Source organism: Dendrobates tinctorius, unplaced genomic scaffold, assembly GCF_039654945.1.
Source record: "Dendrobates tinctorius isolate UK_male_01 unplaced genomic scaffold, ASM3965494v1 ptg000133l, whole genome shotgun sequence".
NCBI lineage: Eukaryota > Metazoa > Chordata > Amphibia > Anura > Dendrobatidae > Dendrobates > Dendrobates tinctorius.
In genome coordinates, this window is record NW_027361801.1 from 47,008,251 (window position 1) to 47,021,848 (window position 13,598).

The window sequence follows — 13,598 nt, forward strand, 5'->3', positions numbered from 1 at the left end:
TTCCATCTGATGGAAATGTGAAGGTTGCAGCCCATCCGTGGTAATGAGCGATAGACGACACAGTGTCGATATCGCATTTATTTCATTTGGGGCACTGTAGCATTTAAGAAAGGTTTGTCCATAAGAGGATAAAACCTTTAAATAAATGAGAAACAAAATCTGCATTGAACGGTCATGTATAATATAGTGTAAGAACCTAAACTCCCTATAGTGAACCTATGGAGCTCCGTACCAGAAAAGCACCCCTTTAATATGTTTAACCTTTAATATGCTGTAGAATAAGAAAAAATAAAATTAGGGCTGGACAATAATTTTTTCAGATTATTTATAGAGCCGGGAAGAGGTTAAAAAATAATAAAAGCTTATACTCACCCGCCCTGGGGCCACTAGTCTTCCAATAGTCAATTGGGGTGTGAGGTACGTCGATAATGTGCATTGTGCCCTTTGTAACCGTGTGAGGTGACATGCCAGGAGATGAAGAAAATGGATGGAGCAAGTGGAGCACCTGGACGAGAGCAGCGGGAGCAGGACAGATGAGGGGTAGCCTCGGACAAGAGACTTCAGTATAAGCTTTTATTATTTTTTTAGCTCTTGCTCAACCCTACATTTATTACGCTCAGGAGTCCAAGGAGAACATAATAAAAATCTTTTCATGTCAATTTGGAAGAATTGTATTTGTGCCAAATCATAATTTGCCAGTAGATTCAAAATTAATCGGCCACACTGAATTTTCATCTCTAAGACTCACCAAACCACCAGTCTACTAGCGCTGCCTGCGTTCCACATGTGCGTCCGTGACATCCTGCATTGGTTATGTAGACATGTAACTACAGCTATGAGGACATGTGTTTGGCTGCAGCGTTTAGATGACTGTCCAGCCTGAACAGCAAGCACAGAGACTAGCAGGGGACCAGGATATTGTACGAGTAATGCAAGGTCAGTATTATTCTTAAAAGCTATACTAAGCCTTGGACAACCCCTTTAAACTATTAAAAATATAATAATATGCACACTCTTAGACCCGAAGTCATCATGGGGTTAAAAGGTGGAGAATGAAATAAATGGAGACTTTTAAACCATTGTATGCGTGTAATGTAACCTTCATTTACTATATATAAAGACAAACATATACACTGAATCCATTCTGGTCCATTTATATTATTGCATATTTGTGAAGTAAGCCAGCCTTTGCCGAGTGCAGTGCTGAGGGTCCACACCATGCACAAGAGAAGGCTGAGGTGACTCGAAAACATTCAGGTTACCAATAAAAGAAAATGTAAATTGTATCTGATTAATATTAAAGAAAGGTAGAGGATTAGCGTTGGTGCCAAGGACTATACACGCCGGATAACAATATATACAGACTGATATCTATACATAATCCCACAGGAGTGCTCCGTAGAAGACAGTAGGAAAATACATCTGGGTTATGTCTCCTATGAATATTGATCCCTGTATACATTATGTGTTATCATCGGTCAGGTAATGTTTGGCAATAGTACAATAAATATGGCTCTGGAAATAGGATCTTTAGTAACAGACATGTATATATAATTCTATCCCGATGACTGTCAGGCACAGAGAGCATATACAATCTTCCATGAATGTCACAATGCTTTCTTCTATTTCCCTGGTGACACTTTCTTCATTCCATAGATTGCACCAGGCAATTCCTTCTAGGTGTAGGATTGGAAGCCAGGCTTATACTAAGCGTTAATTTCATCAGTGCAGTGTTACATTTGGTATTTAGAATTGCCTTTGGATCTTTTGTAATACAAAGAAGATTGTGTGATCACATTTCTGAAGCAGTTCCAAAAAGCCCCCAACTTGCCTTGTTTTTTAAAACTGTTCTTTACTCACCTTCCCCAGGTCCAGTGCTGGTTCTTTGCCTCTGCTCCCAGTGTCCATTATTGTCTACAGTGTTGATGACGCATTGATAGCTCTGCAGCCAATAACTGAGCTTAGCGGCTCGTGCCGTCAACTCAGACAGAGCTGCCTAAGCCAAGTTATTGGCAGCCACGTTAGCATTGCAGACAAAACCAGACAGAGGGAGCAGCAGCGGATACTATGTGCTGGATCTGGGGAAGGTGAGCAAAGAAAAATGTAGCCGGGGGACATGAGATTTCCAAAACTGAAAAGCTCTTTAAAGAGAAACTTCCAGCTGATACATGTTGCCAGAATCATAGGGGCAGTAAACAGAGTCTAAATCCCTCGGTACACACGTATTTTTTTTTTACTATGAAGCGCTGCCGCATTTTAGAGAAAAACATACTTGCAACAGTGGTTGGGGATGAAGTGACAAGTCCAAGATGAAGACAAGACGAAGAATATATATGTAATAACGGAGCCTGCCCTTGGTTCAGAGCATCATTTCTTAGAACTGTGCATAGCGCTGTTCCCTCTACAATTCCTTCTTTACAGACATGTTACCTGTGCTTGAGCAATCATCTATGAATGGATGCTTCAGAATTGTGTAATGGCAGACTACAACACCTTTAGGTTACATTCATGTCGAATAAAAATCCAACATTTATTTAAGAATCAGAAATTGGATGTAGACCCTCAATTTTCTGCCATGGGCTTGCTGCAGATGTCACAATGTATGCTGCAGATCCACATGGGCATTTGTACTCTGGTAATCCAAAGACGCTTATCCTCTACATTTCTGCTGGAAATAATTAGCTAAATATGCAGTTAATTTTGCAATAGATATTTTCTCTGGCAGAGCCAAACACTCCCCATAGCATGTGAATGGGTCTGTGGAAATCCAATATCAGGCATGGGATGCAGATTGTCATGCCATTACATGGAAACGTTGTTACGGAATTGGTCCGACGAGTGAGAATACAGCCTTTACTTCCTCACAGAAAACATGTAAACCCTGAGATTATGGAATTGTGGCCATTAGAGGAAACATTATATCCTCACTGGAGGTCTCTTGGGACAGGCTATCAGTATCAGATGCCTACCAATCTGATGCTGTTCAAAATCCAATAACACTGATCCACAGAGGCTGCTTGTTGTCAGATCTCCACACATCTGATACTGATCAGTTTTCCCAATGATGAGTCTTCAACATCATATGACCAGAGAACCCCTCTAATATACCTACCAGGTACAAAATGAATAGGGCCAATAGGCTTCAGGTTCGAGAAAAAAACAATCACTGCTGGACTCCTCTGTTAGTACGCACAATTTTTTGTATTATATTATCCTACATTTCTGGAGATTGGTTGGAAAGTTGAACTAACCTGGCAGCTTTATAGCAAAAAAACTGGAGAAAAAAAAAATATGGTACCATGCAAAACGTTACTTCACAATGGATACATTACCAGGATTTTATACAGGCAGAAATTGTTTCCATAGAAAATGAACACAACAGCAACGTAATGATAAATGTACATTAAAACATGGAAGCTTCCGTCATTCACAGCAAATAATTGGTTATTTCTATCTTAGACAATTCTAGCATATCAACCATATACGCACTAATTGTCCATCACCTCTGGAACCTGCATCTATCATTAAGGCAAATCATCCCAACCCTTGGTGAAGTTCACTGTAGTCACATCTATGGGACCTTCAATAACTTCTAAGTATAACTTATTGAGCTGTTTTCAGCACTCCCATGACAGTGAATGGAAAAAGCCAAGTGGACAGCCACATCTACACCCTGAGCAATCGAGAGATAAGGGTGGAGACCCTAATTTTAGAGACAGGTGAAGAGATCCGCATCTTTCGGTCATTTATGGAAGATCTGTTGCATATGGCAAAACAAAGTTTGAAGTAACTCTTGGAAGAAGACCTATCAAGCGGGACAAAAGTCACCAGTTTTTGCTTTTATTTAATCCGCACTGCTCTTCATTGTTTTCTTTTTAAAAATCCACCATATGGTTCCAGAGATAGATGCCTTTTTATTTAGTGCAGGCAATATGCTAATTTGTATGGTCTTTAGCCAAGGGGCATGGCTCACAGGATTCTCGAGGGGGGGGGGGGGGCTTAACTCTCAATAACAAAAGCCCACATCTCTGGTGGATTTAAAAAAAAAAAAAGAAAAGAAAATAGAATACTCAGGTGAGCAGAGGGAACAAGAGGGCAAAAACTGGCCACTTTTGACAGGTCCTCTTTAAAGAACAATATTATCACTATAAAGCCATTCGGGTTTCAGTGCCCATGTATTTTAGACTTGCTGATGAGACATCTCCTCTCTCTTACCCTTGATTTTAAGTTAGGCATAGACTGTCTAATACTAAGCCAGAGACTAGAGCACGGATTCCAGAAAAGGACAAAAACATCCTTCTAGTCTGCGCTAGCTACCAATCTGACTGTCCGGTCTCTTCCCAAGTGTGTAGTGGAGAAGCTGCCAAGGTCCTGTCCATTGGAAAAGTCACCGAGTCTGCTCGTTCTAAGATGGCTTTAACAAGCAAAACATCGAGCTTTCAAACACAGAGTTCCCTTTAAATGGCATAAGTGAATAAGCAGCAGATATAAAGAAATAAAGACATTTTACTGTGCGTGCAAACACGTGGCCCTGGCCTTAAATCTATAATATTTAAAACGATATTACTTTTTTAGGCATAACTTGAGCCACAACCATATATTATACAGATGTGATAACACAGCATTAGTGTGCTCTCAGCATACAAAGCACATCTGATGTGAGGGCTATTCTTCCTATTAACAAAAAATTGCATTATAAACCTAAAACATATAAAAGTGTCAACTGCGGCCCAACAAAAAAAGACAAAACAATCTTTAATGGTGAGGTGGTCATTTTATGTAGTGGTCTGTGATTAGAAGTGTCCTTCATACCCTTTTACTAGCACGCATTTGAGATGTCCTAGCGGCTTCTAACTTGGCTTTGAAATCAGTAGGTTTTTCAAAAAATCTGACAAGTGAAGGTTCGTTTAGTAGTGAGGCAAGGATCTGCTCAAATGCAAAAGACCATTCAGTGTCGTCTTTGGAAGGGCCGGGAACAGCATTTTCCGTCTCTTGCAAAGCGCCGCTCCCCTGCGTGCTGTCAGTAGGCTTCGTACCTCCCTCCACTGGAACAATCCGGGCCGGTGAAGCCGGGTTCTGCAGTCTCCTTCCCACTTCTTCCATACGAAGCAGGAGACTGGTGACAGCCGCAATGGCACGGTATAAGAGTTCTTCATCAGGGTCTCCATGAAATAAGTTGTATAGTGTTTTTGAAAACTGGATGAACTGGGTCTGATGAGAGATGGTTGAATAATTACAATATCACACTAATTTATAACAATTACAATATTGTAATCGTGAGTCACCATGCTGCCCGCAGATAGTTTTATTTAAAACATGACATAGCAAAAAGAGGCAAAAAACAAAGGCTCAATAACACTATCAAAACATATGTAAAAAAAAAAAAAAAAAAAAACACTTCTCCAGCTTGCCAATTGCAGTCTCTGCGTATGTCTGAACACAGTTTTTGTAAATCAGGCTTATGTATCCAGCAAAATGAACTGTAAGTATGTAAACCTAGTCTGAAAATCTATTTCTCCATCTCGCTCTCTCTTACTTATTTTACCTCTTCAGCTGCTTCTGCAGTGCACAACAGAAGGGAGAAAGTAAAGGACTACAGTAATTCCTAGCCTTCTATTCAAGCATGTGGAGAAGTAAGAGAAGTGTGCAGATTGTAAGTTAATGAAACTAATAAATAGTGATGAGCGAACGTGCTCGGATAAGGTGTTATCTGAACATGCCCAGATGCTAACCGAGTGTCTTTGGTGTGCTCGAAAAATATGTTTGAGTCCCCGAGGCTGCAAAGCAACTGCAACACATGCAGGGTTTGTCTGTTAAGTTATCCCTGCATGTGTTTCGGCAGTCGAACAGCAGCAAGACATGCAGCCGCGGAGATTTTAACATATTTTTCAAGCATCCTAAAGACACTCGGTTAGCACGTGAGCATGTTCAGATACACGTATATTACTTATAGGTGACGTGTTTTTATGAAACCCATGACAGCACCAACGAGAGAGGGGATCCGCCCCACAAGGACAGGGAACCTTTAAGATAAAAAGGGTGGCTCTTCTTTCTGCATCAGTGGTTTACAGAGCTTGAGAGGACCTCCGAGTTAGTGTACACGCACATACAGTATATACCTTTAAACTACTTTATCAACTATATCAATTATCCTAAAGTCCACTTAAGTGAAACTATATACAACGACCCACCAACCAAAGGGTGAAGCTTAGTAACGGGAGGGAATATAAGGGTGCTGTCATGGGTTTTGTAAAAACACATTACTGGTAAGTAACATACGTGTTTTCCCATCACCCATGACAGCACCAACAAGAATTACTCTATCAGGGAGGGAACCACAGCTTGTAGAACCCTATTTCCCAAAAGTCAGATCACAATAGGCCGAAAGATCCAGTCTATAGTGACTATAGAAGGTGGAAGGTGACAACCACGTAGCTGCCTTACAGATTTGTTCAATGGACACATCTGACCTTTCCACCCAGGATATTGCCATCGCCCTTGTAGAGTGGGCCCTCAGGTCGTCCGGGACTGGCTTCCCACACATACATAGGCCAACTTGATGGCTTCCCTTATCCATCTGGATAGGGTACCCTTTGAGGCTCCCATCCCTTTCTTAGACCCTGGAAGGAGATAAACAGAGCCCTATCCTTCCTCCAGGATTTTGTTGCTTGCAAATAATGAAGGAGGCATCTCCTAACATCTAGGGTATTGAATTTCTTTTCCTGTCAGTCTTTGGGTCAGGTCAAAAAGAAGGTAGAGATATCTCTTGTGATCTATGGAATCTAGACACTACTTTAGGCAAATAAGCTGGATTAGGTTTCAGAACTACCCTATCATCCATTACCACCGTAAAGGGAGGTTCTGCTGAAAGGGCCTGTATATATCACTGATTCTATGTGCTGATGTAAGGGCTACTAGGGGTATGGTTTTTAATGTGACGAGATTCACGGATGCCTCAGCTAAAGGCTCAAATGGGGGTTCAGTCAAGGCAATCAAGACCAAGTTCAAGTCCCACGGAGGGACCCTGGCTATTGGGGCTGGTCTGGATCTAGCACAGGCCTTAATGAATCTAATCACCCACTGATTACCCACTAGGTTGTAGTTATAAAGCGCCCCTAAAGCTGACACCTGAACTTTTAAGGTACTCAGTGCCAAGCCCTGATGTCACCATTTCTGGAGGAACTCCAGGATCTCTTTCAGGGGTACCTTTCCATCTGGGGAACACCCCGTGGATGACCAAAACTTCTTCCATGTCCCACCATAAATTTTTGTAGTGACCTGCTTTCTACTACCAAGTAACGTAGAAATCAGATTGGCCGAGAATCCCTTACCTTCTAGCACCGACCTTTCAAATTCCAGGCTGTTAAGTGCAGCCGTCACCTGAGGATGAAGCACAGGTCCCTGAGCCAGAAGGTCTGGGATCTCTGGAAGGACCCAGGGATCAGTGACTGACATACTCCTCAGCCAAAAGAACCAGGGCCTCTTGGGCCAAAAGGGAGCTAAAAGTATTAATCTCGCCCTGTCCTGCCTGATTTTCCTGTGGATTGCTGATGAGACAGATTGGATGAAAGGCGTATGCCAGGGAAAAATTCCATCTGATTTGGAAGGCGTCCACTGCCTGGGGATTTTCTCTCGGATTCAGGAACAGAACTTTCTCACTTTGGTGTTATGTCGGGTGGCAAAAAGGTCGATCTCCGGTTCCCCCCACATGTCCACCAAATGTCTGAATACTTACATCTTGAGGGACCACTCGTCCTGCAAAAGTGGCCTGCGGCTCAGAAAGTCCGCTGTTACACTGTCCTTCCCTTTGACATGGAGGGCAGACAGTGATAAGATACTGCTCTCTGCCAGACTGAAGATTTGTCTGGTTACATGCATTAAGGCTTGGGACAGTGTACCCCCTTGATGATTTATATATGCCACTGTGACCTGGTTGTCCGACAGTATCCTCACGTGATGGCCCTGCAGAAATGATAGAAGAGTCTGTAATGCATTTTCTACAGTGCAAAGTTCCAGCATACTCGAGGAGGACTTCTCTATCAGCGACCATGTCCCCTGAACCAGGTGGCTGCCCAGATGAGCTCCCCACCCCCTGGGACTGGCATCTACGGTAACTACTCTGGAGATGTGAGGAAACCACCTCCTGAAGGGATTTTATGCCCAACCACCAGTGAAGAGAATGCATGACTCCCTGTGGTAGTGTCAATGTACTGCCTAGATGCCACTGCAATGAACGCTGGGCTTTCGAGGATGAACCCCTGCAATTCTCTCGAGTGGATCTGGGCCCATTTCACTGCCGGGATACATGAAGTTAGGGAGCCCAGAGGGACACAGTGCTTCTGAGCGTCATTACTGTATTTTGTATTGACTTGGAAATGAGACTGAACAATTTCTCTTTCTTTTGCTCTGGCAGACGACATTCCTGCCGGTGGGAGTCGAGCAAGAGTCCTAAAAAGACCTGAGTCCTCTGTGGCCGCAGCCTTGATTTTTCCAGGTTTAAACACCATCCCAAGTTTTTTAAGATGGCGACTATGTCCTCCACCTGACTGTGGCAATGAGTGAAGGAACAGCCTACTATTAGGAAATCGTCCAGGTATGGGATGACTAGCCTGTTTCACTCTCTCAGGTGGGCCGTAACCTCCTTTATTAGCTTTGTGAAAACCCGAGGAGCCACTGCCAGGCCAAAGGGGAGAGCCCTGTATTGGAGGTGCCTTACAGTGCCTTCCATCGCTACTGCTACTCTGAGAAATTTTCTGAACGCTGCGTGTATTGGCACATGATAATACGCGTCCTTTATGTCCAGGACAGCCATGTAGCAATTCGGGAAGAGTAGCAGAATTGCCGACTTTATCAACTCCATCTTGAACTTAGGGATCTTCAAAAATTTGTTAAGGGCCCCTCAAGTTGAAGATCGTCCTGCAAGAGCCATCTGGCTTTTTTATTAGGAACAGGGGATAATAGAACCCTTCCCCCTCTTCCTCCGCTACTACATACTGCAGGACATTCTTTCTCAGGAGGCATAGAACTTCTGTCTCCAGCGCTCTGTTCTGATACGGATGCACGTGGGGTCGTAATGATAAATCTGTCCAGGGGATATCTCCCGAAACTCCAGCCTCAACCCTGCCCCCACCAGGTTGAGAATCCAGGAACTGGATGATATCTTCTCCCAGGCTGGAAGGAAGAGGGAGAGCTTTCCTCAGAGTCACTTGGAGGGCTTCCAGTCTCTTCGGGAAGAGGTATCGAACAGGAACCCTTTGGATTTTTTATGTCCGTCGTCCCATCTCCTTCGTTCCGTGGACCATCTCTTTATATCGTACCTTCTCCTCTGAAAGGACTGCTTGAAGGAAGGGAGAGAAGGTTTAGGGAACCCCTTTTTCTTATCGGCGGCTTTTTCCAAAAGGTCATCTAGAGCCGGGCAAAATAAATACTGTGCTTCTCAGGGAAGGGAACATAACTTCCCCTTTGCCTGAGCATCTCCTAGGCAGCTTTTTAACCAGACCGCCCTCCGGCCTGAATTACATAGTGCAGCTAACCTTGCAGCCAGCCTGGCTGAGTCGGCTGACGCATCTACCAGGAGGGCTGCTACACCCTTGATCATTGGGAGTGTGGTTTTAATGGCATCACTGGACGAATCCTCACCCAGCTTATCTTTCACCGTGTCCAGCCAGACCATAAGAGACCTTGCTGTGCAAGTCGCTGCGATGGCCGGTCTTAATGCCCCTGCTGACGACTCAAATGTTGCCTTGAGAAAGGTATCCACTTTACTATCCAGAGGGTTTTTCAGAAATCCGGAGTCCTCAAAAGAAAGGGACGAAGTATTTGAGGCCTTAGACATAGCCACATCAAACTTGGGAGCTTTACCCCAGGATGAAGATGTCTCATCTTCAAAGGGGTATTTCCTTTTGAAAGAGGACGGCAGGGGACCTTTCTTACCTGGCTTCTCACACTCTCTAGTGATGAGACTCTGCAGTTGGTCATTCATGGGGAAACTTTTATGTTTTTTCTTAACTAAGGTACCAAACATAATATCCTAGATGGTTCTTTTAGGCTATTGGTCCACCAGTACTATCTTGGACCTCACTGCCTTAACTAATTTGTACACCTCTTCCAGGGGAAGCAGTAACCTGAGTCACTTTCCGACAAAGAAGAATTCGAAGTGTCCTGCACAACCCCCTCGTCAGATGACATTGATGGTGAAGGAGATATCTCGGCTCTATCCCTTTTTGATGTTTCCCCTGAATGGGACCAGGAGCTTAATGAATTTTCTACCTCTGCTCTGATGAGAATCCTCAGGGTGGTAGCGAAATCAGGTGTCTCATTAGTCACTGTGTCATTAATACACGGCTGGCATAATTTCTTGAGCCATGCACTGTCCAGATCCTGCCAACATAAAGCACAAACTATATGTCTTGACTTCCCTGTGCTCTTTCTAGGGGGCTCCTATCAGAAAGCCATATATAAAAAGGGGAAAAAAGGAGGGAGCGAGAGAGAGACCTGCATTAATTAACAAATGGCATTCTCATAGCTTGCTCACTACCCCAACAATTCAAGGGTGCCGGAACAGGAGGCAGGATGTCGTCCAAAGGTTCTCCTTTAGGGACCGTGTAACCTTTTACCCTGGAGGAACTGTACCGACCCGTCCTGGAATCCTTGGACCTGTGTCGGGATCGCTGCGGCTGCTCCAGTTCCTCATGCTGCTGCTGCGGCTGCACACTCTGCTGCTGCTGTGCCTCCATTGCTGCATCGGTGCCCCTGCCTGGCCGGCGATCCTCCCTTAAGAGGTTTGCTCACAGGAGATCTGCAGTCCGGCGTCTCCTGCAGCTTCGGTACTGCCACCCGGCTTCCCCCGGGTGCAACGGTCCTGGCCGCATCATCAGGATGCGACTTCCTGTTTCCGGCCGCACTCTGACAATGCGCCGGGACGCAGGGCTGCCGGTCCCCATAAGGTGATGGCGCCGCACACACCTGCTCCCTCGTTGGAAGAGACCCCATCGGGCCCTCCGGGCGCTTCCAGGCACACTGGCACCGACCGAAGCAGAGCCAGTGCCCTGCCTCCGCCAACCGGGTAAAGGCTCCATCCACCCTACAAGGCCAGTAAACCACTTATGCCTAGAGAGGAGCCGCCCTTTTTATCTTAAAGGTTCCCTGTCCTTGTGGGGCGGATCCCCTCTCTTGTTGGTGCTGTCATGGGTGATAGGAAAACACCTTATCCGAGCACTTTCACTCATCACTGCTAATAAACCATGTAATGCGGGGCACATGAACATTCAGAAAAACCTCTGTTGTTTATAAAGATTCCTCACTCATATTCACCTGTCCTGCTACTACCTGATCACATCATCCCCATCATCCACACACAGATATAGTATAAACCATAAACTGGGTCATCTGTAAAAATAAATATTCCTCCCTCTGTAAAGTGTAGACCAGTAAAACACAAGGGAAATAAATGATATTTCCTCATATTTACTTTGATGAAATATCTACTGTAAAATAATGAAAGTGAACGATTACCTGGTTCATTCTGGGCAAATCCTTAATACTTTCCTCCTTACGCACCAGTTCATCTTGCCACTGTTTCAAATATGCCTGAATATCAATCTTCCCTTTACCTTTAAAATCAAAGTCATACAATTCACAAGTGATCCAAGTCTCCACACTGGGAGAAAACGTACATCTCACGCACCACTTCTTTTTTTTTTAACTATTATGATGAGAATTGACATAGCTCGTCATAGTATGAAAGTCTGCAATCATATAATAGTTGGGGTATATGTAGGGAGATGCCTGTCCGTCTATCTAAGCGAACAAGAAGAAGGTAGCGAAGGCATACCCCTTGGACTGCACCAAATTCCGTTAGAGGTGTATGTCTCTTAATGAGTTTGGTGCATCGTTCAGCGGCAGGCCGTCAGAGTCAGTAATGTCCTCCTGCCATGGACTGGCGTATGCTTTTGCCATAACTTTTGTGGTGTAAGTTAGAATATGTCAGGCGGCACTAGGCCTTGCTCACACACCCATTAAGTTCTGCACATTTTTCAAAAGTTGGTGCTGGTATAAACACTCCCCCGCGTTCTAAAAAAGTTTTGACATTTGCAACAGTTTTATGACAGTTTTTTGGTGCAAACTGTTAAGTGAATTGGGGCCCAAATGTTTCAAAATACCTTTCTCAGGACTCTTAGTTTTGTCTTCAGGGCTGGAGATTTCTACAGGAGATGACACTGCAGAAGAAGAATGTATTACATATAAGAAACATATGCTGCAGTTCCTCATAAGTTAGAGGCACTTTAAAGGGTTATTCGCAGCTTCATAGAGTTGAGTAATGCTTGCAAAATGTATTGCATTTATTATTACAATTTTTAGCTATTCTTGAAATATTAAGATTTTTCTTTTGTACACAGCTCGTTGCCTAGGTGACAGATCACCACTGCTGCCTATCTGAGGTGGAAGTACACTCACAGCTCTTACAAGCTCTTCTCCATTGAGCTTGTAAACATTGCTTTGAAGCTGGCCAGGGACACTGGAGCGCACTGGTATCAATTATTCACGGCCAGCTTTAGTGAAGTGCTTACAAGCTAGACAGCAGTGGTGGTCGGTCTCCTAGGCAACAAGCTGTAAACAAAAGAAGTGTTTTACTAGCTTGAGAATGGCTGCAAATTTATTTTAATTAACAAGAAATTACAAAAGTGCTTGTAGATCTTCCAGAACCAGATTTGGAGGGGCTTTATACTAAGCTAGGCACCCAGCTGACAGACATTTCAGAGGAGCGCGGTTTGGCACTTGCTTTCACCTAACTGACAGAGACGTGATAAAGAAAGGGTCCCATTCTGTTGGACTTGTAATGTCTGACATATTTCAGGATGAACAATTCCACCTTTGCCTTTTGGGTCTGGTTTGTATACCGTTTTTTGTGCAGTAAAAATGTCCTGGCAACATGATTCTCCAAGTCAGGATGATTACAGCAATGTCAAAGTAAGGGATTTTCTTTGCTTTTTTCACATGGTGAAAGTAAGAGAGAGTGATTCAAATTTTTTTTCCAGATTTTTACTTAATTTTCAAGTACCCTTAGAAGACTATTTTACAGTGATTCAGTACAAAGAGAAATTGAATCTTGTATAAAGCAAATCCAAAGCTGGCCTGCATAACAGGACCAAAGGGGCAGTGATGGGGTCTTCAGCAGTCCCCAGTCTGCCAAGGCAACCCATTGGCACCATGCAATCAATGGAAGGGGAGATAATGGGAGTTGGGTGTATGTATGCAATGGCAACAAAGCCATTTAAATGCCACAGTGACTGATGGCGGTATTTAAGTGGTTAAACGGCAGTGATCGGTGCTCCCTCTGGTCGCTGCTGTTACAGGCAGATAGAAGCTGTGTAACACAGCTGGCATTTGCCAGGTATGATCCTGAGCCCACTACATACATGTAAACCCCACATAGGATGTAATACTACGCCCTATATTGTGAAGGCATTATCCCTTTCTGAGAACTTTTCCCTGCAAATCCCACCCTTCAGGAACAGCCATTACAAATTATATTTTAAAAAGACATATAAGTAAATGAGAGCAGTCTATGTGCTTGTTTGTTTCAGATTTAATTTTTG

General features: G+C 43.9%; 1 protein-coding gene across 1 annotated transcript in view; it reads right to left on the reverse strand.

Annotated features, from left to right (window-relative positions):
• Positions 1 to 1,138: 1,138 nt before the first annotated feature.
• TBC1D8B (TBC1 domain family member 8B) overlaps positions 1,139 to 13,598 on the reverse strand; it is an 88,292-nt gene continuing 75,832 nt past the window's right edge. Inside the window, exons 19-21 of the mRNA XM_073543622.1 lie at positions 12,162 to 12,218; positions 11,515 to 11,612; positions 1,139 to 5,211 (exon numbers count right to left, since the gene is read on the reverse strand). Coding sequence (XP_073399723.1) covers positions 4,807 to 5,211; positions 11,515 to 11,612; positions 12,162 to 12,218 — 560 coding nt within the window. The 3' untranslated portion in view covers positions 1,139 to 4,806. The remainder of the gene's footprint in view (positions 5,212 to 11,514; positions 11,613 to 12,161; positions 12,219 to 13,598) is intronic.